Genomic DNA, 24,815 nt, shown 5'->3' with positions numbered 1-24,815 from the left:
TGGCCAGCTCTGAGCTGAGGCAGGATGTGTGCCTGTGGCATCCCCTCGCCCTGGAGCAGCCACTGCATGGGCCCTGTGGAAGCTGGGAGCCCCAAACCCCGCCTGTGACCTCATGGCCCACAAACCTTTATGGGCTTGATGATGCCCTCGTTGCGCATGGAGTCCGTCTCGATGGTGAAGGTGTCCCTGTACTCGCCCTGCACGATGCTGTACTTGGTCATCCTGTTCTGGGGCTCGTCTGGGTCTTCCACAAACAGGGAGCCCACGGGCCTGCCCACGCGGATGTCCTCAGGCACCGTGAATATGTACTTGGCTGGTGTAGACAGGGCAGCCCAGAGGGCGGGGGGTTAATGAAACAGATAAGTTGACCGCCCCTTCATGCCCTGCTAGCACACTCAGATACATGTATTGCACATGGCGAAACAACAGCTGTAATAGTAACAGTATCCCTGGGGTCCGGGGCCTCAAGGCAAAGAGGTTCTGTTCCATCTGTCCATCCACCCGCCCCTCCAAGCATCCAGCAAGTAGTTATTAAGCACCTACTGTATGCCAGGCACGTTGCTGGGGGCCAGGGAACTTATCAATTGACAAGATAGACAAGTCCTGCCATCAGGGAGCTTACGCCATGTACAACCAGGCCACTTCAGGAAAACTGGCCTGTCCTTGGGGTCACTGAGCCTCTGAACTACACCTCCACTACTGGAAGGTGCAAGAGAACAGAGCTGTCTGAAGTTTCTGCCCAGCCCCACCCAAGACATATGAAAAGTTTTGCTGGACAGTTTTTTTTGGGGGGGTGGGGATGGGGTAAGAATCAGTCTTGGGGGAGGGGAGGGCTCAGCCCGGGCTCTGGATATGGAGCTTTGCTGTGCCTCAGCTCAGAGGTTCGTGGGCATTTTCTAGCTGGGGCCTGGCTTTCAGGGCCTGGGCTTTCCTTAGCCCATGGGTTCTGGGTGAGACGGCTCCTACCAGGTAGTGGGGCTCTGGGCACAGTGGTGGTACCCAGCAGGGTGTGTGATTTTCCTGTGGCCAGTGATGGGCTATGGCAGGGGGCAGCCGGACAGCTGGGAATGTGGTGGGAGGTGGGAAGCGGGGCCCTCCCTGCACCAGAAGGGAGAGGGTGAGAGAGAGATGGAGGGGAGGGATTCAGGGCTCCCCCCTGAGAGCCTCCAAGTCACCGAGTCAGGGGCACCTCAACCCTCACCCCACCTGGGGCCCCAGGGGAGGGGCTCACTCTGGGTGAAGACTGGGAAGTTGTCGTTGACGTCCTGCAGAGTGATCAGCACGGTGGCTGTGCTTGAATCCCCCCGGAGGCCCTGGGCATCTCGTGCCTCCACCACGACCTCGTACCTGGCCTGCTTCTCTCGGTCCAAGTTGTTGGTTGTTGTGAAAATGCGTCCTGCAGAAAGTGTCCCGGCAGGAGCCACATTACGTGGGGAGCTTTTTAAAAATGCTGATGCCCAGGCCCTACCCAGAGAGAACCTGACACAAGAGCTCCGCAGGGATTCCAGTGTGCACCCAGGGCTGACAACCCATCACCCCCGCACTCTGCACTGTTAGGCCCAAGCTCACCGAACAGTTTGGCACCAGACTGGTCCTAGCCACCCGGAGCATTGCACTGAGCAAGGACACGAGGCCACATCTAGGCTTGGGGTGAAACAGTGCTGGGATGGATTGGTGATGTCTGCCTTGGGGCGCCAAGGGACGGTGGCGGTGTCCATGCCACACATTTGCCATCCCTCTGAAAGAACGTGCCCCAGGCTTGACCACGGGGACTTCTGCCTTGTTCCCAAGACTCAGTCATTACAGTTTATTGTTGTTGGATTGACTGAACAATTACTATGGGCCAAGCTCTCTCTGTATATTATCTAATTCAACCTCTCATCCACTATGGAAGATAAATACAAATACTCCCGTTTCTAGATAGGGAGCTAAGGCTCACAGAGGTTAATTGACTTGCCCATGGCCTCCGGAGGTGGTGAGTAGGAGAGCTGGGTCTGGAAACCAGGTTTGTCTGAATGTACCTAGGGCTGCTAATCAGCATTCTCTTCTGCCTCTGTGTCACTGCTTGGGACACAGATCCCACTTTTGTTCCCTGGACCTGAGTCTGTGTCTTGGGTGTCTGCCTGCTTCCTCCTCCCTCCACCAGCCACCTTGTCTTAATGCATATGCTGACTTCCCCCATGGGACACGTGGCCCAGTGGTTGGTAATCTGGAGGCAGGTGACACATCTCAGACTGTGCTTCTCTCAGCACCTGAAACCAGAAGCTCCCCCAACCCCCCCCCCCCAAAAAAACCAGTGCCTGCCCAAGAGGGGTAGTCACACAGACCAGAACTATCAATGGCAAAGTCGTCCCCCTTCAGGATATGGTACATGACAGAGGCGTGGTCTGCCACCGTGGGGTCATCTGCGTCCACTGCCGTCACACGGATGACCGAGGTCCCTGTGGAAAGACAATCCTGGGGTACTGCCTTGTGACTGTGGTCCCTCACCCCATTCCTGGATGAGGGTAGAGGGGCTCAGGCTGTTCCCTGCTCTCTCCACCTCCAGGCCCAGAGGGTAAAAGGCTGCTTTGCTCTTTGAGCAGCCTGCATGGGTGACAAAGTGCTGGCAGAGGTGGTGCCAGGCAAGCCAGCCTTGAAGGGGGGCAGAAAGAACAGGTGGTTTGCATTTATGGGAGAAATGAGGGAGAGGGTGGATGGTTGGGGTCATCAGGAGAAACCCAGGGGTGTAATAGGCTGTCTGTCCTCTGTCCTGGAGGGTGAGAGCAGAGGAAGGGGAAGGGGCTTCCCTGGGCAGCAGGGGTGGCTCATCTCTCATCCCCTTGACTTCCAGGTTCTCCAACCCTGACGGGAAGTTCTGGTCCCCAGGCCTTTCCCAGGGACCCTAGACTGAGGGGTTGGGGGGTGGGGAGGGGAACCCCCTTCTGGCACTTTCACATGCAAAGACTATTTATGCTCTTGTTGAGCTGGTCCCGAGAGACAGAGAGAGTGGATGGGGTTGCCCCAAAGAGTAATGAGACGTGTCTCTCAGATGATCAGGGATGGACAAGAGGCTGGGGACAAACTAGACTGGGAACCAGGGTCAGAACTCAGTCTGTGATTAGAATCAGGGCTCGGGCTTTGACCAGTGTCCTGCTCCCTCCAGGTCGGAAGGGCTCCAGTCAGAACTCAGTCTTTAGGGACTAGAGTTTCTTTCAAATCATACAAAGTGTCATATGGGCATTAAAGCCACTGCCCTGGTCTGGATGGCCTGAAAGCTGACACCGGGCGGTGAAGTGGCTGATTCGAGAGTGGCCTCCAGGCTGGGGACAAGGGAGGGAGGAGGGAGAGGGACAGATGGGCACGTACCCGTGGTTGACATCTCGGGCACGGATGCGTTAAACAGCCGGTGTGTGAACACAGGCCAGTTGTCGTTCACGTCGTGAACTTTGATGGTGAAGCTGGAGGGAGACTCCAGGTTCTTGCTGGTGTCCTTGTCCACGATGCGGGCAGTGAGGTGATATTCGGAGACCTTCTCCCGGTCCAGCCTCTCAAAGGCATACACATCCCCCGTGTCCGCATTAACTTGGAAGACCTTGCCGGCGGACTGTCCTTCGAGCAGGTACTTGGCATTCTTGCGATTCGCACTCGACTTGATCTGGGAAAGGAGAGGCGCTTTCTGCTGAGAATGGGTAGTGGTGGCTGTGTGCCTGTGTGTGACTGTGCACACGTGAACGTGTGTGCATGTAGGCATGTTTGTGTACAGTTGTGAATGTGTACATGTGTGCATTGGTGGGCACATCTGTGTGTTTGCACATCTGTGTGTGCAAATGCATATATGTACACAGGCTATACACATGTGCACACATGCATGCACGTGTGTGTGTGCCTGTGTTTTTATGCACGTGTGTGAGAGAGTGTGTGTGTGTGCACGCACGCGCTGGCTAGGGGATCCTGAAGATGACACTGCAGTTTTTAGTAAGAACCTCTGACTGGTCAGGAGTGAGTTATTCTCCACCAGGTCACTGAAATCACCCCTTTAATGCAAGTTGCCTGGGATGGTACCCCTGGACCAGAGCCTGGGACAAAGTAGGTGCTCAGACAACATTTTGTGTGTGTGTGTGTGTGTGAACAAATGTATTGGTTGCCATTGAAAGGCAAGGATTTTAGAGCAGCAAAACCTGGGTATTTTTATCCCTTAAAAAATCCCTAAACATCTCTAAGTTGTAGTTACCTCAGCTGTAAAAAGAAGATACTTTTACTTTTGATGTTGCATTGTTCTAATGAGCAGAACAGTATTTTTGAAAATGAGTTCTAGGGAACACTGGTCTCTTTTGATGCTCCATCCAACGGGTCAGGGGTGGGCTGGAGATGGCCTGTACCAGCTTGGCTTATGAGGGCCACCTTAAATTCTCAGGAATTGTTGTGAGCTGTTGTTAAATGCAGCCATAATTAAAAATTAAATTATATAAACTTACAATTAAACAAATCATGTTAAAAACAAAGTAATATCTACTCAAACTTTACTGCTTCCTGTTTTATTCTATTTGACTATGTCCCTGCTTTTAGGTGACATCACAAAGGCACTACACATCAGGACCTTTTCCCTTGGAGAGACAGGTGTCAAATGTTTATCAACACTCCACGGGTCCCGGTAATTTAGCTTCGGAAGGTACATAATGTGCTCTCTTCTTGGGGACTCACAGTGTCCGGTCTGGTAGTGAACTCCAGTGATGTTGTTTTAACTCCAGATTTCCCATACTTATTAGACCACAGAACTCTTTTTCTTTGCAACATGTATTATTAGTGACCCAAGGAACAAGATTTGGAAAATAATGTATGCAAAGCTACTTGCACAGACCAGGGTCTCAGTAAATGCTATTTATTATGATTAATGATAGGGCCACAAGTTAAAGGATATTAGAAAGTTAGAGTTGCTGAACCTTCCATTTATCAAATTTTAGAATCACAGAATGTTAGGAATGTATATTATGCACATAAAATGGTACTGACATAGAAGACTAGAATTTCTGAAAAATGTAATGTAATTCAATTCAATTCAACAAAAATAAATGGGATGCCCGTTAAGCAATAATTCCCCCTTCCTCACACCCTCCACCTCCCCCACTTCCTGCCGCCATGGCCGCTGGTAACCTGTCATCTACTCTCTGTCTCTATGAAGTTTGCTTATTCAGGGTGTTTCATATAAAAGAGATCATATAATCATTAAAAGAACTTAATAATAAATAAATAAATGAGTTTCCTGCCAGCACTTGGACGCTTCAGAGATGTGCAAACCCCATTCTTAGTCTCAAGGCCTAGGTTTAAACCCTCAGGGGCAGACTTAGGGCGACAGCGGGATGGTGGGTGAGAAGCCAGAGGGTAGAGCATAGAGAAGAATCTAGAAGGTGAGGAAGGGGAGACAGGGAAGGAGGATCCTCTCCTGAGCAGCTTGGCAGGGCAGGGAGGGAGGGAGGCGGGGCGGCAGCTAGAGGTGCAAAAGCCCGTGGGAGCAGGGGCCGGGGTCTGGTGAGCAGGTCCCGAGGCCCAGCGGCCAGGGTGTCCTGATGACCACCTGGACAGGAGAGGGGGGGAGGTGCCACAGCTCTGTGGCCTGCGGCCTGGGGGATGGTAGAGACCAGGGAGGAGGGACAGGCTGCGGTCCTGCGTGAGCCCCTCAGGGTTAGGATAAGCTGGCAGTTCTCAGACTCTGTTCTGGGTGGGTGCCTTGGGGCCCATGTGGGCAGAATTGCTGAGGGAGAGCAAGTCAGCTTTGCTCTATTCTCTCGGGAGTCCTGCTTAAGATTTCATTGGAATATATGTTTCTGCTCTCCTTTCCTCCGATTTTTTTTTTAATATATGTATATGTTGCTACAATTAGATGTAGCGTCTTAGTTCCAAAAAGCAAGCCGACCTATATTTGTGGATTCAGAAGTTCGCTCAGGGCCACTCCCATTGTCCATCCATATCTGTCAACAAACACTCTGGCATCTGGTCTTGATAAACAGGGACTTCCTTCCCTCTGATTAAATCCTTGGGAGCTGGGAGGGGATCCTTGGAGCCCTCTCGTTTTGCCCCAGGGTGGGGACTGCATCCGGCTACTCTGGGCCCCCCAGCCCCACGTCAGGGGCGGAGCACATGCTGACCTGACGCACTTCCTGCCCCTCACAGACCCTTGGGTGAGCCTCCGAAGGTGGCCCTACCAGGGCTGTGATGCTGCAAGTGGCGCCCGCTTTCCGCTGCCTCCCACGGACTCACCCACAGATTTTCCCTTGGGCAGCCGTCCTCCACAGGGGCAGATTCAGGGCACCGTCATCCCACTGGGAAGGATGGAGGTGGGTTGATGACCTTTTCCTCTGTGTCAGAGTTCACATTCGTATTCGGAGTCAGAGCCCTGGGCTCTCCTAAGATACTTTCCTGCCATGCTGTGTGACTCTGGGCCGGTGTCTTCCCTCTCTGGGCCTGGCTTTCTGATTGGCCTTGCTGAAATGAAGTTTCCCAGGCATTCTTGGGAGCTGGAGGAGCCCATGGGCATGGCCAGCTGGCTGCGGGCAGGGCTGTGAGTGGAGATGCCCCAGCTGACCCCTTTCCTTTGTCTGCTGTGGTATTTATAGTGCTGAGGCCAGACTGGGCCCACCCCCCAAAGTCCTCTCCAGCCCATTTCCCTAGGACCAGAGGGCTCCCCCAACACCCTTCGTCTAACCTATGCTTGCCCCTCTAGCCCAGGATTGGCAAACTGCTTCTGCAAAGGGTCAGCTAGTAAATATTATCAGCTTTATGGGCCGTACAGTCTCTGTTACAACTCCTGAGCTCTGTCATGCTAGCATGACATTAGTTGTAGGCAATTCATAAGCAAACGGGCATGGATGTATGCCAATAAAACTTTATTTATAAAAACAAGCAGTGGGCCGCTCTTTCCATCTGCAGGTCATAGTTTGCTGACCCCTGCTCTAGACCACAAGCTCCATGGGGGTGGGGACCATGCCTGTCTGTCTCCTTGTCACTCTACCTCCCCTCACCATGCATTGATCCATTCTCTCTTGCAACCCGTGTTTAGATTCCAAGAAGCCAATGTGGTGAATTTTAATGAATTTGAAAGAAGGTTTCCTCGTCACTGAAAATTCTCAGAATATGTACATTCCACCACTGGGGCTATTCCTTGGAATTAAAACAATGGTTTTGAGATCAATAATAATTTTATACAGTAAGATGATTCAGTAGTCACTCAGTTTAGCTCCAAGCTCTGGGAAGGTGGGCTTGGGATGGATAAGTTTTAATGGGGAATATGAAAGAGAATTAGAGCCCTAGATACTGCCCTGGAAGGCAGGCATGGGTCAGGCACCTCATTATGGGCCTCTTGGAATCTGAGGCATTGTGTTGGGTCATAGGGAACCAGGAAGAGATAGTCTGAAAGCAAGGGGCTTTTGTAGACGTTTGGAGTCCTAGACCAAGGGTTGGAAAGCTATGGTTGGGTGATAAATTTTGTCATCAGCACAATTTTGCAGAAGGCTGCCAAGCTTTACAGTGTGTAGGGCCTTCCCAAACCTCTCATGCTGGGAAAGTTGAATGGAAGCCTTGGGTAGCTCCACCCCATGTCCTGAACTCCCAGGCCAGGCTGGTGTCCTCAGCCTGTCCTCAGCATGGTGTGGCTGTTCTCCTAGAGATATGTGGCCAACAGACCAAGGGCTGAGAGAAAATGAACCGTAATGTTCACTATCCCCTCCACTACAAGACCATCACTGTCACCATCACCACTGCTGCCCTTACTTCCCTGGTCACCTTGACCGCCATCACCACCACCTTCCCCTTGACTATCACCACTACCACCACCACCATTATTACCATCACCACCATCACCATCACCACCACCACTATCATCACCAGTGAAACCAACACCTCCATGATCATCTTCACCATCATTACCACTACCACCACCATCACCACCATCACCATCACCTCCATTACCACCACCATCATTACCACTGAAACCAACACCTTCATGACCACCTTCACCATCATCACTGCCACTATCACCACCACCACTATTATCATCACCACTGACAGCATCACCTTCATGATCACCTTCAACACCATCACTGCCACCACCATTATTACCGTCACCACCAACACCATCACCTTCACCTCCATCACCACCACCACTATCATCACCACTGAAACCATCACCTCCATGATCACCTTCACCATCATCACCACCATCACCATTATCACCATCACCACCATCACCGTTACCACCACCACCACAATCACCACCACCACTACCACAATATCTATCACTTCCTCCTTCTCTACCACTATTATCATCCCTCTTAACCATCACCTCCACTCCTATCATCACCATAATATCTAGCACTATCCTTCCCACCGTTACCACCATCCCCTTCACAATGGGCCAGCTGAGGATATCCTCTCCTGCCCTGGGGACTGCTTACCTTGCCCACATAATGGGGGAGTGAGGCATTTTTCTCTTCATCGATGTGCATCTGGTTCCAAATCCAGTCTCTCTTCTGGCGCTGGTGGGCAGGCAGCCTGCCAGGGCTGTCTAACTGGACAGTGTGAGAACTTGCTGTGGCCACCAGACACACGCTGATGCCTAAGGTGGCGACCAACATCATGAGTGTCTGCATCTTCCCAGGAATGTCAGACCTAGGAAAAGAGGAGAGACAGTCAGGGGATGGACTTCCTTCACTCTCTGCTGATACCAGTGGAACCAGACCCCATTCTTGCCCCAAGGAGTTCCCAGTCTGGAATGGGTGGGGAAGACAGGCACAGAAACAATTCCTACTTAGGTGTTACATGTGCTGGGGTGGAAGCAAGGGCAAGGGATTGGGGGTCCAGAGGAGGAGCCTAGCCCATCCTGGGGCAGAAGGGAAGGTTTCCTAGGATGAGGGGATGGTGCTGATGCTGATAGTAGCTCCCAAAGCCCTGTGCAGAGTGCTCAGGTTATCCCCATTTTACAGATGAATAAACTGAGGCACAGAGAGGTTAAGCTCACAATGGGGAAAGTGTGGGTCTGAGAACAGAACCCAGGCATCTGGCTCCAATAGTTAATGTTTATTGAGTGTTCATTATTTGCCAGATGCTGTGCCAAGCCCTGAACATATAGTTATCTCATTAAATCCTCCCATTAGGCCTTGGGTGGGCCCAAATGCAACCCTCATTTTCAAGATGAGCTGAGGAGCAGAGAGGTTTTGTAATGTTTCTGAGATCACCCAGTCTGAAAGGAGCAGAGCCAGGACTGGAACTGAGTCTGCCTGGCCCCAAAGTTCATGCTCTTTCCTGCTGCCCTCCCTTGCCCCAGTGGCTCCCATGGGGTGGGATTTAAGGGAGCTCTAAAGGCTCTCTGTGAACAAAGCCCCCCTCCCCACCCCTGCCGACAGCCTGAAACCCCTATGGCAGATTTTCTTTGATGCTGGCTTCAGAAGGTTCTTAGGAAAACCCAAATGTCTTAACCCAGAGGGTCAAGCCCACACCCCAGAACTCACCAGAGGTGATCAGTTTAGGAGCTGTCAAGAGAGCAGCAGTGGGGTGGGGTGTGGAGTGGAGAAGCTGGGCTCACAGGATGGGCTTGAAAACTGGTGGAGCCCAGTGCAAGATGAAAATGTGGGCCGTTTGTTAACAAATCATTAAGAATTTCAAGACAGAGACAGTGAAGTATTAAATCCCACACTTGGGGCCCTCTAAGGTCAGGGCTCTATGTGATTGTCCAGGTCACAAGCCTTGGGTTAGAACTTGGGGATCAGACTGGGCCAGGGTCTGGGATCACTCAGACACCAGGACCAGCTTCATCCCCAATCTTAAGAATAGGGATTTTCCCCACTGCCCCCCGCCCTGGGGCATGGGGGCACGGAGGCCATGACCTTGGCCATCACTGTGCCCTCTCAGCCAGGACTCCATCAATCCATCTGTCTGGGTCCCCGTGTCACTGACCTGTGACTCCAGTGATGGCGCAGGGGAAGAAGGCGGGTAGGTGGCTTGGGTCCGGTGGAAAGCCAGGGCCCATGGGAGGCCTCTTCTCCCATCTGTCCCACACCCCCGGCTGAGGGGGAGGTTTCTCAATTCCCATAACACTTCCTCTGAGCCACTGGTGCCAGGCTGTCCCCAGTGAGGGACGAGGGTGTCTGTGCTGAGTCAGCCTGGCCTCCAGGCCCGCTGACTTTAGCATCCGGGGTCCTCACCCTCTGGCCCCTGCCTCTGGCCCAGGAGGAACTGGGCTCCCATTGGTGGGGTGGGGCAGAGGCACACAAGCAGATCCTCAGAATGTAGGCGGCCCCTTCCAGTTTTCTAAAGCTGTTGTTATACAAAATACCAGAAATGGATTGGCTTTTATAAAGGGGATTTATTTGGTTACAAATTTACAGTCCTAAGGCCATAAAAGTGTCCAAACTAAGATATCACCAAGAGGATACCGTCACTGAAGGAAAGCCGATGGCATCTGGAACACCTCTGTCAGCTGGGAAGTCACATGGCTGACATCTGCTGGTCCTTTGCTCCCCAGTTCTGGTTTCAAAATGGCTTTCTCCAAATTACTCAGGGCTTCTGTTGCTCTTAGCTTCTGTTTCTCAGCTCCTGTGCGTCTTTGCTTGTTCTCCCAGGGTGTTTCTCTCTAAGCATCTGAGGATCCTCTCTTGGTTTCTCCGGGGCAAACTCTGGGCTTCATCTCTTAGCTTAGCATCTCCAAACATCTTTCTGTCTGCATCTCCAGGCATCTGGGTCTGTGTCAGCCCCTGAGCTCTCTTAAGGATTCCTAGTAAACTAATCAAGACCCATCCTGAATGGGCGGGGTCACACCTCCATGGAAATAAGCTATCAAAAAGTCTCATCCCACAGTTGGGTGGGTCACATCTCTATGGAAACAACCCAATCAAAAGGTCCCACTCACAATAAGTCTGCATCCACAAGATTTGATTAAAAGAACATGGACTTTCCTGGGGTACATAGCAGTTTCAAACAGGCACATTCCACCCCCTGGGCCCCAGAAAGACATGTTCTTTCCAAAAGCAAAAATACATTCACTCCATCATAATATCACAAAAGCTTAAATCATTTCAGTAACAATAGGTAAGTACAAAGTTGTATCAAAGTCAGTTACAGGCATGGTTTGTCCTAAGGCAAAATTCCCCTCTGGTTGTGAAATTTAGAACAAGTTATATGCTTCCCAAATACAAAGAAGGGACAGTCATAGGATAAACATTCCCATTGCCATAGGGAGAAGTTGAAAGGAAAACAGGGTCAACAGCTCTGGAGACCCACAGGGCAAACTTCATTAGATTTCAAAGTGTGAGAGTCATTTATAGAATGATGTTTTTCCCTTAAGGCTTGAGAAGGCGGCTGTCCCACCCCATCCAAAGGCTTACACAGTGGCCTTGCTCTCTCCAAATGCTGGAGTAATTTGCTTCAACATATCCAAGTATTGGGGACACCACCTTGTTCTCAGCTCCACTCTTCTCAAACATCTGGGTGGCACCTGGATTCTCTGCCATCTCTGTGGCCCATGTTCAATCCCTTCAGAACAGTAGGTGTAGCCAGGCTCTCTCAGTCCTTGGGGAATGTGCTCCATCCTCTTTGAAGCCTGGGGTGGCAGGACTCTTCCTGAATTTCGAGGCAGAAGGCCCACCCTCTGCTCCGGGACAAACTCACTACGTGCATGGATGGGTCTGCTCTCTTGGCCTGAGATTTCTTGGCTTCAGGCCTTGGCTTCCAAGGTTCTGCCCTTGAAGTCAGTCATGCTTCCCTCAATTTGTCCCTTCTCCAGCCCCTCCAGTCCAGACTGGCAGTGGTTCTGTTTATACAGATCTTGCAAAAATTTTGCTGGCTTGGCATGCAGCATACAGGGGTCAAAACCATCAGACAATAGGACTTTCCACAAATCCTTTCTGGATAACTCCATCTCCAATCCTGGCTTGTACTGAAATGGTTGGCTGTTTTCAGGTTTTGTTAAATCCTTGCGTGGGGCACTAGCCTCTGGGGTCTCACTTTCTGGAAGCCCAGAATCTTCCAAACCATCATTTTCTGGTTTTTGTTTGTTTGTTTGTTTTTTTGTATCCAAGAGTTCAGTTCTCAGCTTATCTCTTTCCTCTTGCATTTTACTATAAGCTGCAAGGAGAAGCCAGGCTGCATTTTCCATATTAAGTTTGGAGATTTCGTCAGCTAAGTATCCCAGCTCACCACTTTCAAATTCTGCCTTCCATCCGGCACCAGGACTCAATTTTGCCAAATTCTCCACCACTTTAAAACAAGGATCACCTTTATTCCAGTTGGCAATGACATATTCATCTTTTCTGTTTAACACCACTTCAGAAGTATCTTTAGAGTCCATATTTCCACCAATAGTCTCTTCAAAGCAATCTTGGCCTTTTCTATCAAGCTCCTCATAATTCTTCCAGAATCTTCCCCTTATCCATTTAAAAACCCATTCCAACCTGTTTGGTATTTGCAAACTCAGCAGCACCCCTTCCGTTTTTGGTATTTGCAAACTCAGCAGCACCCCAAACTCAGAGGCCCCTTCCGATTTGCTAAAGCTGCTGTTATGTAAAATACCTGAAATGGATTGGCTTTTATAAAGGGGATTTATTAGGTTACACATTTACAGTCCCAAGGCCATAAAAGTGTCCAAACTAAGGCACACCAAGAGGATACCTTCACTTAAAGAAAGGCCGATTACAACTGGAACACCTCTGTCAGCTGGGAAGTCACATGGCTGACATCTGCTGGTTCTTTGCTCCCCGGTTCTGGTTTCAAAATGACTTTCTCCAAAATGTCACTGGGCTTCTGTCTCTCTTAGCTTCTGTCTCTCAGCTCCTGTGTATCTATCTGTGCTTGTTCTCCCAGGGCATTTCTCTCTAAGTGTCTGGGGTCCTCTTTTAGCTTCTTTGGGGCAAACTCTTGGCTTCATCTCTAAGCTTGGCATCTCCAAATGTCTTTCTGTCTGCATCTCCAAGCATCTGGGTCTGTGTCAGCCCTTGAGCTTTCTTAAGGACTCCATTAAACTGATCAATACCTACCCTGAATGGGCAGAGCCACACCTCCATGGAAATAATCTAATCAAAAGGTCTCACCTCACAGTTGGGTGGGTCACATCTCCATGGAAACAACCTAATCAAAAGGTCCCACTCACCATAAGTCTGCATCCACAAGATTTGATTAGAAGAACATGGCCTTTCCTGGGGTACATAACAGTTTCAAACTGGCACAGAGCCCTCTCTCTGGACCTCAGTTTCCTTGGCCAGAAATGAGGGGGTGGAACTGAAAGGTACCTGGTGTGCTTTGAGGTAGGATGTGGAAAGGGCAGGGAAGAGGAAGGCAGAGGGCCAAAGTCTGAAGGAGGGAGTAGGGGTTTGGAACTCCTGGCCAGGAAGCTGATTCTGATTCAGGGAAGGCAGTGGGAATAACCCTTGCCCCAGAAAGGAACTTTAAGTCTTTGCTCTTTCTTCCTCTTTCGAGTGAGAGGTGGGAAAAAAAAAGAAAAAAAAAGGAAAAGAAATGCAAACACAAGTGAAATTGAGAAACAGAGAGGGAGAGTTCTTAGGCCTCTGGGGCAGCCAGGGAGAGCGTCCAGGCACCCAGCTGATGGTACAGAGCACCTCACTGTATGCCAGGCTCTGGGCTGGGCTTTGGGGTGCAATGGTGAGTGAGATGGGCAGGACTTGCCTTCCGGGAGTGCCTACTGTAGTGAGGACGAAGGGAAAATGAGTAAGTGAGGACGAACCACAACTGGTGGTGCCTAGGAAGTGAACAGGGGACATGGCAGAGTGTGGTTGGCTGGCTGAGCCGTGAGGCCGGGGCAGACCCCTCTGACGTATGACAATTAAGTCAAAATCTGAGTGACATGACAATATTGGAAGTACACCGAACAAAGATGTCTGTGAGTAAAGCTGAAAGAGGTGGGATAGGGGAATGTATGACACTAGAGGTAAAGATAGATGATGGAGACTGGGACTGTATAACTTGGCAAAAACTGGAATGGCCAATGACTGTTGCTGAATGTACAATATAAAAATGTTTTTACATGTGGGAAAACAAATGAACGTCAACCATGCAGTGTTGAAAAAGGTATGGCATTTGGGAAAAAACATAATCAAAGCAAACTGGAGTCTATGGTCAACAGTAACATTGTAATACGCTTCCAATAAATGTAACAAAGGCAATATACCAAAGTTAAATGTGTATGAGAGGGGGATATAAGGGAGGCATATGGGATTCTTGGTAGTGGTGTTGTTTTTTGTCCTTACTATTATATTGTATTGTATGACATTTATTATCTTTTTTATTACTCACCAAAAAAAACCACAATACTTTTTCATAGTAATGAATATGTTCAAGTACTGACTGTGGTGATAAACATACAACTATATGATACCATGAACAGCTGACTGTACACTGTAGATAATTGTATGGTATATGAATATATCTCTATAAAATTGTAGGAAAATTATAAATATGGGTAAAAGTGCTCGAGAAAACATGGAGAGAGGGATGAACCCATTTACTGTTCATAAGGAGGCAGAATGGTGTAGCCTTTCTGAAGGTCAGTGTGGTGGTTCCACAAGAAGCTAAGTTATGTGGGGCCATAAGGTCCTGCAACCTCATTGTGGGGTATGTACTTGGAAGACCTGAGAGCAGAGACATGAATAGACATTTGCACACTGGTGTTTATGGAGGCAGTGTCCATTATTTGCAATGAATGGAGGTGGCCTAAGGGTACACCGACTGAGGAACAGAATGGTGAACTGTGGTGTGTGCATGCAATAGAATATTGAGCAACTACAAGAAGGAGTGAAGCTGTGAGACACGCCATGAAGTGAATGTTCCTGTAGACAGCATGTTGAGTGAAGTACGCCAGAAACCAAGGCAAACGCTATAATGACTCACCAATATGAACTAACTACAATGTGTAAACTCAGAATTGAATCTTAGCACATAGCCTAACAGGGAAATGCTTATAATTGTGCCGAAGAGTCTCCCCTTAGTTGCTTGGATGTGGCCCCCTCTCTCTAGCTAAGCCACCTTGGCAGGTGATCTCACTGTCCTCCCCTCTCCGTGGGACCTGACCCCCAGGGGTGTAAATCTCCCTGGCAATGCGGAATATGATTCTTGGGGATGAATCTGGACCCAACATCATAGGATTTTGAACATCTTTTTGACCAAAAGGAGGATGTGAAATGAAACGAAATAAAGCTTCAGTAGCCGAGAAATTTCAAATGGAGTCAAGAGGTCACTCTGGTGGACATTCTTACGCACTATATAGATAACACTTTTTAGGTTTTAATGTATTGGAATAGCTAGAAGTAAATACCTGAAACTACCAAACTCCAACCCAGTAGCCTTGACTCTTGAAGACGATTGCATAACAATGTAGCTTACAAGGGGTGACAGTGTGATTGTGAAAGCCTTGTGGATCACACTCCATTTATCCAGTGTATGGATGGATGAGTAGAAGAATGGGGACAAAGACTGAATGAAAAATAGCATGGGATGGAGGGGAAGATTTGGGTGTTCTTTTTTACTTTTATTTCTTATTCTTATTCTGATTCTTTTTGGTGTAAGGAAAGTGGTCAAAAATAGATTGGGGTGATGAAGGCATAACTATATGATGGTACTGTGAACAGTTGATTGTACACCATGGATGATTGCATGATATGTGAATATGTCTCAATAAAACTGAATTTAATTAAAAAAAATCTGAGTGACATGAAGGGTCAGCCCTAGGCCAGCCAGGGGAAGGAAGGGCATTGCAGAAGGATGGAACAGCAGTTGCAAAAAAGACTTTGCAGATGCGATTATGTTTAGGATCTTGAGATGGGGAGATTATCCTGGATTATCTGGATGGCTCCAGTAAGGATCCTTGTAAGAGAGAGGCAGGAGGGTCAGAGTCAGTAAAAAGGAGATGTGCTAATGGAAGCAGAGGTTGGAGTGATGTGGGGCCACAAGCCAAGGAAAGTGGGTGGCCTCTTGATGCTAGAAATGGCACTGCTGGCTCTTCCCCTAGAACCTCCAGAAGGAACCAGCCCTGCTGACACCACTGAGAATGATGGACTTCTGACCTCCAGAACTGTCCAAGAATAAATTGGTGTTGTTTTAAGCCACCAAACTTGTGCTCATTTGTTACAGTGGTCACTGGAAATTAAGACAGCCAGTTGTGTGGAGCCTTGCAAGACGAGCTAGGGAGAATATTTTTCTAAGCATGAGGAAAAGGCACATAAACTGAATTAAAACTGGTGGGCATGGGGAGAGAAGCCTCCCTCCTCCCCAAGACCCAGGCATAGATCTTTCCTCTTGGGCTCACATAGCACAGAGTTAGCTATCTGCTTCGGTTTCAGGCTCTGCAAGGTCTCAATACATAATACCCGCTTTGTTGCTGTGTGACTATGGTTAAGATACTTCACCTTTCTGAGCCTTGCTTTCCTTGTCTGTTTGATGGGGGCACTAGTATCTACCTCTCAGAATTGTTTTCAGGCCTGAATTAAAAAGTATCTGCAATGTGGCCAATAAACAGTAGCTAAAGATAAAACCAAACACATATAAATCCTTGTCTTTCACTGTGCTTTGTACCCCCCCCCCCCACACACACACAGTTGTCTCTTTAGTCACCATTCTTGATCCTTAACACCCATTCATGTGGTTGGAATATATGCAGGTTTTCTGTCTTTCCTCCCCTCCCAGACACACATACACTCACACACACACACACACACACACACACACACACACACACACACACACAGACTCCATCTCCTGGGCTCCCTGGCCCTGTGGATACTGCTTGAGTTTGGCCAGTGGGGGCTTGGGTGGGAGCTCGGAGGGTGGGAGGAGAGAAGTGGGGGCATTTCCTCCCTTCTCCTGTCTGCTCTGGTCCAGTGGCAGTGGCTGCATCTCTCCATGAAGGCAGCTCCTATGGGGCTCCTCCACGGTTCTGTCCCTCACTGGGTTCCCCAAACACCCTTCCCTCCCCTTTGTCCCTTCAGCTCTGGGTGGGGATGGGTAAGAGTTTCCCACTCCCTGGGTGCCTCAACATCCCATTTGTTCCCTTAACCAAGCTCAGGCCTCTGTAACAGTCCCTTCATGAAGTCTCTTTATGCAAACCACCCAGGGTAAATTCTGTTTCCTGCTGGGAACCCATCTGATACAATCAACAGGAACATTGTTTTCTCTTTGCTGCAGCCTGTTTGGATGGGCTGGTGATTCCCAGGGCTGACAGCCACCATTAGCTAAAACAATCAAACGGAGTCCACCATCCACAGGCTATGACCACATGGCTCAAGTGACAGTAGCCCCTCGGGGGGGCCTTGGCTGGCACCTTATGTAAAGTGTTCTTGGAACAGATTCTGTTCCATGTCCAGCAGAGGCCCTGCTGGGAGCCTGGGAGAGAAACCCCTTGGCTCTCATGGGACACATTCAAGCTCCCACCTCTGACTGGACCACATTGGCCCTCCTGGTCACCCCACATCTCTGGTCACGTCACATCTCCAGTGTGTCACTCGAGGGGGAAGGAAGGCCTGTGTGCTCAGCTCTCTTGTCAGTTAGCAGTGGGTGAGGAGGCAGGACCTTGAAGCTGGGGCCTTTGGGAGATGGGGATGTCGAGACATGTCATCCCTTCTCCCCACCCCAGGCTGAGTGTCTTCCCAAGGCAGCCTTTCTGCTGGGGGCAGTGCCGGGGAGGGGGTTGGGGGGCTGACATTCCCAGTACCCCCTCTGTGACATAATTATCTCATTTAACCTTGTGACAACCCCGTGTGGTAGTTGTCAGTAATCCCATTTTGCAGGTAAGGAAATGGAGGCTCAGAAAGGTAGATTGAATCATCCCAGGTCACACAGCAGCAAGAGGCGGAGCCAGGACTTGAATGTGGGGTGCCTTTCACCCAAAATAGTGCTTGTTGCATTAGACCACCCTCTCTCTGTGTCTTTGGTCACATTCTCATGTAATAATAAAAAAAACCTTCTCAGTGCTTGGTTTTCATATATACTTCCTCACTTAATTCTCACATTATTTCCAGAATGTAGGAATCATCATCCCATCTCACAGATGAAGAAACTGAGGCTCAGAGATGAACAACTCATATGTGGTGGATGTGAAGCCCTCACCCAGATCTATCTCTTTCTAAATCCTGGGCACTTTCTACAACCCATTTCAGAGGGACCTGAAGGAGCTTCCATGAGAAAGATGACATGTATTTGTGTCTTTTGCCTTTTATGTTAGAAATGTGGCCACCAAAATGGTGGCTGAAGGGCAGGGTTTTGCTGGACAATGGTTCCATTCCTACCACTGATGGAGAGGAAGTCAGGGCTGGCAGGACTTGTGTCACGGCTGGAAACAGAATTTCCCTTGGCCCCAGCCTCTGGAGGTGTGGCCAGAGCCACCGCTGGGGCAGGACTTACATTAGTCCCTTTCCTTTCAACGAGTAAGTCCTGTCCCTTGGTTGCTCTCAGCCAGCTTTCTGAGGGTTTCAGGCTATTGCTGTGGATCTGGGAGGGGGTCACAGAAGCCCAGTGCATCTGAGGATTTTGGAGGGGAATCCTGTGCTCAGAAATCCCCAGCTGAGCAGCCCCAGAGACTTGCTCAGCATCAGCGATGAGCCGACAGAGTTCACACTTGGCCACTCAGACGTGCGTGCCGGGCACAGAGCCAGGTGCCTGCCCACGTCCCTTTCACTCAGCATCCGTGACTATGCCCCGCTCCTGGGAGCCACATTAGAGGTCTTGGCTAGTCTGGAAAGGTCCTGGGAACAGTGTGAGGTTGGGGTGGGGGGCATGGAGTCCAGGAAAAGGGGCAGGGGAGCCATGGAGAATCCAGGGCAGAGTTGGGCACTACCATGCCCAGATGGGGGGTCAGGACCTTGGAGAGCTCCCCGGGGTGGGGCCCCTGGGGTCATAGCCTGGGCCTGGCCTGATGACTGAGGGAGGACTCTGAAGGATGGGCCAACAGGAAGGACAGGACAGGGGCCTAAGCCCAGGGCTGCTCCTCTCCAGTTCCCTGCTTGGGTCTCAGTGGGGCTTGGTGAGCCCCCTGAGAAGCCTCAGGCCCCAGGACACTGACTTCTCTGGGAAGCTCCCGACACCCACCAGGCTTACTCGCACCGTCCCGGCCTTTGCACCTGCTGTTCTCTCTCCTCTGCCTGGAAAAATTCTACTCGTCTTTGAAGCTATAGGTCACCACTTCCCTGAAGCCTTCTCTAGAGCCCTTGAGGTTACAGTCACTCAGCAGACACTTGGGCAGCCCCTACTGTGTTCCAGGCATAGACTACACAAGGGCAGCAGCCACAGGCTCCACCCCTATGGGGCGGATGGACAGTAGCCACATGATAAAAAAGACACAGTTTCAAATGGCCAGGAGGGCATGGGTGGAGGGCCCAGGAAGCCGGGAGAGGGTGGAGAGTGGGGAGATGGCTGATCGGTCGGAGGGTCCCCGTCCTGCCTCTCTCACTGATGTGCTGTGGGGCAGCAGGCAAGTCCCTGTGGTCCCTTTTTTTTAAGTGGCCCCCATCTCTTTTTGGGGTTTAGCCTTGAAAAATCTGTGATGTCCCCTAAATTCTGTGCTCTCTAAATTACACTGTAAAAAGGGGGAACTAGGGGCACAGAGGGGAGAGGAGGAGGGGTGAGGTTGGAGCTTCTCCCCTTGGAATTCCCTGGGAGCCCCTGGCTCTGTAGCTAAGTAGACCCTAGGGAGCCTGGACCCAGCAGGGCAATCTGGCAAACTCCCCTGGGCTGACCCCTGCTTGTTGACCTGAGCCCTGCTCAGGCCCTGGACCTCGGGGGCCATGCTGGGAGTCTGGAAGGTTGTTAGGCAACCTGGAGGGCCCTGAGGGGTGGGGGCAGGTAGAGGGGCAGGCTGCAGGCCAGAGATGCACACACCACATCCTCAGCTCACGCGGACCTACCATGTCCTTGGACACGCCCACACAGTACACACACCCCTGTCCACAGGCACCTGCCCCTGCCGAGCTCCCACAGAGCCTCCTCCATGCAGGGCTGGGCCCTGCGCCCTCGCCCAGCACACCCACCTCCAGCTGGGACGAGATCTGGCAGCTGAGCCCAGCTCCAGGGAAAGCCGCAGAGGGCGGGTGGCCAGGGCCCTCCATCCAGCCCAGCCTCCTGCTGGCTCTGGACTCCAGCCCAGAGGCCCCAGGTCAGGGATTAGGGGCTGGGTGGTGGAGGAGATGGCCCAGAACATGTGGGAGGGGTGCCTGTGGGAGGGGTGCCTGTGGGAGGGGGAAGGGCTGGGGTCCCAGCTTCATGGGTGGCCCTGGCCACTCTCACTGCCCCCCCTCCCTTTCCTCCTGCAGGCTCAGTCCAGGACAGAGGTTGGACCCAGTGATCTCCACACTCCTTCAGGGAGCCCCAAATTGTCTGCCTTGAGCCCCAGCACTTATAGCTGGGACTTAGAAGCTGTGTGAGGTGAGGCCCTGGGAGCCCTGGGTATGTGGGTGCTGGGGGTGGGACTGGACAGTGACAAGTGGGCCCCTTGGGGCTTCCTTCTGGTTTGTGGCTCCTGTGGGTCCCAGGCCTGACAGCCTCCCTCCGGGGTTCTGCCAACAGCCTCCCTTATGGCTGACCATGCTGTTCCCTGCTGACCACTCCCCCTGTTTGCCCACCCCCTGCAGGATGACATCTAGCTCCTGAGACAGTGTTTGAGTACCAGCCTGGTATGTCCCCTGCCCACCTCTCCAGCTCTCCTCTCTCCCTCCTCCTAGTCCCTTCTAGCCCTGAGGTAGACTAGAAGTTTCTGGAATGCACAGTGATCCCCCTTGCAGAGCAGTATTTTTGCACAGTCTGTTCCCTCTGTCTGGTATGCCCTTCCTTGCTGTATCCAGTGGGTGTATGCTAATATTTTTTCAAGTCACAGGCCGTTTCCTCCCCAGGGTCTTCCAGTTGACTCCCCAGAGGCATAGCCCCCGCCTCCTGGCCTTGGTGTCTGCCTGGTGTCCTCCCAGGGCAGGCAGGACCTGCAGCCAAGTCTCCCCACTGTCCCAGTGCCCAGTGCAAAAAAATTCAGTCTTGTGAACTCAAGACCCCAGACCTTAGGCTGTCAGTGTCCCTGATGCTGCCTGTCAGCCTGGCTTGGTCTCCAGGCTTCATCTTGCCACTGGGTCCTTCCTATACATAGGATTTAAGAACAAGCCTGCATAATGGTAGACAGCACTTCATGTGGTTAAAGCAGATTTGTTCCTCCCTGTCTCCAAATAGCATCTCTGTTAGATTGTCACATTGTTAGACACACTGTCATTATACTTCTTGAGGGTCCCTGATGAACATGCATGTATCCATATGCAGGCAACCTCTAAGATCAGCTCATAGATTACCACTCACCCCTTCCCACACCCCTGCCAGACATCACCAACCAATCAGTACTGGTTCCCACTCAACTGGAACTCAGGCTCTGAATCCTTCTCAATGCCACGCTAGGGTAGATGCCATCAATGCCATCAATTCACCAAACCTAGCATGCAGTTTGAAACAAATTGTGCTGGGGTCTTTGAGCCCCAGGGGCCATCCAGTCTATCCCCCTGCCTCCTAATGGGACAGCTCCCAAGCTTCAGCCTTTTCCAGCCTGAGCCACCTGCTGCGTTCCCATAGGACTGGGCATTGGGGGGGTGTAGCAGAACAAACCCCACAGACCTGCCTGTTGGAACTTGTCCAGCTGTTCATGAGCTGTGTGACCTTGGGCCCTGCCCTTGCCCTATCTGAGCAAGAGTCCTCATTTGTGATGGCGGCAACAGTAGCTGCCTCTCTGTTCGGGGTGATTCAATGACGTGGTGGGTGTGAAGCCAGGCACACAATAGGTCCTCAGTAAGTGGGTGGTGTCGGGACCCCTGTCTACCCACGCACTGCAGCCTGGGGCCTGTGGGCTCAGCTGGCTGACTCATGCTGGACTCTATTTCCTGGTTCTGCCCTTGCCCCTCTCCAGTAGGACACTTTATTCACCTCCTACTAGTCCCCATCCCCATAAGTCCCTTCTAGCATCTGCGCCTGCCCACATGAGACTGTTACTGCTGTGGCCCAGGGCAGAAAATCTGGGGCTCCCTGAATGAGTTTAGGGACCTCTGGGTCCATCCTTTGCTCTAGAGAGATGGGAAAACTGAGGCTCAGAATGTGGAGGGGCTGCCCAAGGCCCACAGCATCTGCTCTTCTTCCAGGAAGCCCTTTATGATTTCTCCATATGACACCAGCTAAGGCCTAGGTCAGGACGGGCCTTTCAGTATCTTCCTAGTCAGAAGCCAAGCTTCCGTGTGCAGACCCTGTCTCCTAGAACATTCCTTCCCCAGGATCATCAGGCTCCAGGCTTGTCCTCCTGCCTGCTTCTGTGGCCTGAACTGTCAGGTTCGTGCTTCCCTGACTTTTTCCCTCTCTGAGCTTCACTAGGGAGCATGCCATGGGCTGTGGGGTCAGAAGGGGCATATCCTGCTCCCACCCTGTACTAGCTGTGTGGCCTCGGACTGGCTGCTCAGCTTCCCTTGGCCTTGGTTGTCCCATCTGTCAAACGGGAATTCTTGTAGTAGCTTCAGGCCTGCCTGGGGGTGCAGAGAGGGGATGGAAGTAGCAAGGATGGGTCCACCCAGGCGAGAGTCCTGAGGATTTTCCTGGGCTGGTGGCCGCTGTGCCCACTGTGTGTCCCAGGCCAGCAGTAAGGCTATGAGTCATTCGACTTTGGGAGAAAATCAGTGTGGCCCCCGCGGCTTCCTGCCTCCACGTCCGGCTCTTGTTCAGCAGCACAATTGGTCAGGTGGACATGGCAGGGCGGCTTAACCCCTTCCAGGCTGGCAGGCACCCCCACCCCATCAGCTGGAGTTGGCAGGGCTGCCTGGGGGCTCAGCAGCTCCTTGGGACCTCGGAGGGAAACCTGCTGCCCTCCAGGCTGGGGGTCCACAGGTGGGGGCTGGAGACAGGCCAGATGGAGGAGATTCCCATGGTTCTCCCGGGCTGGAGGGTGAAACAAAGCTCCCAGTCCTGCCACATGTGGCCTTCAGTGTCACTAGTCCTCCTGCCTCCTCTCCTGCCACCCCCCTGCTCTAAAGAACCTTTTGGCCACACCAGCCCCCTGGGTCCTCTGAGCAGCCCAGGCTTTCCAGCCTCCCCTGCCAGACCCCATCGGGCCACCACCCAGGGCGGGAACCATGCCCTGCCCTCCCTGCCTCCAGTGGGTGAGGGTGGGTGCCAAGCACAGGCCCTGGTATGGAATAGGCACCCTCAAGTGCTTACCTCAGGCACAGGTGACTGGACATCCTCTCACTTCCAACGCCCACCCCTCACCTGCCGGGCCAGCCCGTGGTCCAGTCATGACACCCCGGGCCGTGCCTTACTACGTTCACAGCCACAATTCCTTCAAGGCCCCCCTTCTGTGAGCCACTCACACGCCGGAGCTGTACATCCCATCATTTATCATGGAATCATGAAAAGACTCTTTCCTCCGTTTTACAGAAAAGAAAACAGACATGGAGGAGCCACCGGGTGCTGGAAAGAGCCTGGGCTTTGGGGTTCAAGTTCAGATTCTCCACTCCAGTTCCTACTTCTCCAAAGCTCAGCTGCCTCAACCGAGAAGGGTGATAGTAGTAAAATAACGAACCTCATTGTTTGAGAGCTTTCTACGAGCGTCATCTCCAGCTCTCACAATGAACTGCTAAAAGAATCTCTGCCCCCTTGTTCAGACCAGCAGGCTGAGGTTTGGAGGCTTTGGGCAACTTTCCCGAGGTCCCTGGGGAAGTGAGTGGACAAGCTGAGCTTTGCCCCAGGTGGACCGACTGTCTCCAAGCAGAGCTCTCGTGCCAGGTCGCAGGCCTCGCAGGCCTTCCGGCACCTCCTGGAGATGCCAGGCCCACAGGGAGCTGGGTCCCAGCCTTTGGGGATCTGAGCACTGGGGGAGAAGGGGTGAGTGGCTTTCCCAACAGCAGCTCCCACAGCCTGAGGTGACCTCTACGGTGTTAGGGGAAGGGAAGTGGGGGTTCCACAGGTAAGACCTCAATTACTCAGCACTGAGCCTCAGCTACCCTGAAAATGGGGGGCACGGGCTGGCAGAGCTCCCCATTTGGAGCTTCTCCCTCAATCCTCACACAGACCTGAGTTGGGGTAGAGAGAAGGGGGAATACAGGCAGTAGCAAATCCTCTCCTGTGGGGGGAAGAAGGGACCCTGACGGGGAGCCAGGCCCTGGGTTCCAGTCCTCTGTCCTTGGTGTGCTGGGCGACTCAGGGAGAATCCCACCCTCTCTGAGCACCAGTGGGTCACCGAGACTCAGCGGGCCTGGGATCACGCTGAGTGGAGGAGTCCATCTGTGGGTGGGCTGAGTGCCCCCCACCCTGCCCTGAGAATCCCTGTTGGTGCCCTGCGGCACACCACAGGGTGCCTGTCTCCCAGCTGAGCCAGGAGGAGGCCCAGTCTGCCCTGGGGGAGCCCAACAGCGTCCATTCTACGGACAGGCAAGCCGAGGACCCTTGGTCTCGGGCACGCGGTGACGGTCTGGGGTGGAGTGGGCTGCCGGGAGCCCTCACTCACCGTACCTGGGGCTGTGCGGGGCCTCTGTTCCGTCGGACCGTGTGTCCAGGGCTGCGTGTGCTGTGGCGCTCTGTGGAGCTCGGCCGCCGGCCTCTCGAGGGGAGCCACACCCGGCCGGCGAGGGAGGTCTGGCCGCCGCCCCTTCAGGTTTTCCAGCTGGCCTGGGCCCACTTCCCCCCCGGAAGGCTTCCTGTTATTGTTCCTTTGTGAGAGCGGGGCTGGCTGCAGATAGGCAGGGTCCATGGTGGGCGGCCGCCTCAGCCCACAGGGCTGTCCACCCGGAGGCCTAGCCTGGGACCTGGCCCCGGACGCTGAACTCAGACCCCAACTCCAGGCT

The 24,815-nt window shown here is 52.1% G+C and overlaps 1 protein-coding gene across 4 annotated transcripts in view; it reads right to left on the bottom strand.

Annotated features, from left to right (window-relative positions):
• Window positions 1-24,599, bottom strand: part of CDH5 (cadherin 5) — a 36,719-nt gene extending 12,120 nt beyond the window's left edge. For 2 of the 4 annotated variants that reach the window (XM_037816219.1, XM_037816221.1), the window contains exons 1-6: window positions 24,484-24,599; window positions 8,430-8,643; window positions 3,349-3,637; window positions 2,328-2,441; window positions 1,232-1,396; window positions 126-313 (exon numbers count right to left, since the gene is read on the bottom strand). In XM_037816219.1, coding sequence (XP_037672147.1) covers window positions 126-313; window positions 1,232-1,396; window positions 2,328-2,441; window positions 3,349-3,637; window positions 8,430-8,624 — 951 coding nt within the window. In that variant the 5' untranslated portion in view covers window positions 8,625-8,643; window positions 24,484-24,599. Of the gene's footprint in view, window positions 1-125; window positions 314-1,231; window positions 1,397-2,327; window positions 2,442-3,348; window positions 3,638-8,429; window positions 8,644-24,478 lie in introns of all 4 variants that reach the window. The other 2 variants (XM_037816218.1, XM_037816220.1) reach the window with 1 other exon arrangement.
• Between the last annotated feature and the right edge of the window lie 216 nt (window positions 24,600-24,815).

This window comes from Choloepus didactylus, chromosome 22 (genome assembly GCF_015220235.1).
Source record: "Choloepus didactylus isolate mChoDid1 chromosome 22, mChoDid1.pri, whole genome shotgun sequence".
Lineage (NCBI taxonomy): Eukaryota > Metazoa > Chordata > Mammalia > Pilosa > Megalonychidae > Choloepus > Choloepus didactylus.
Note: the sequence above shows the minus strand (reverse complement) of the source record. Positions and strands in the feature narration are given on the sequence as shown.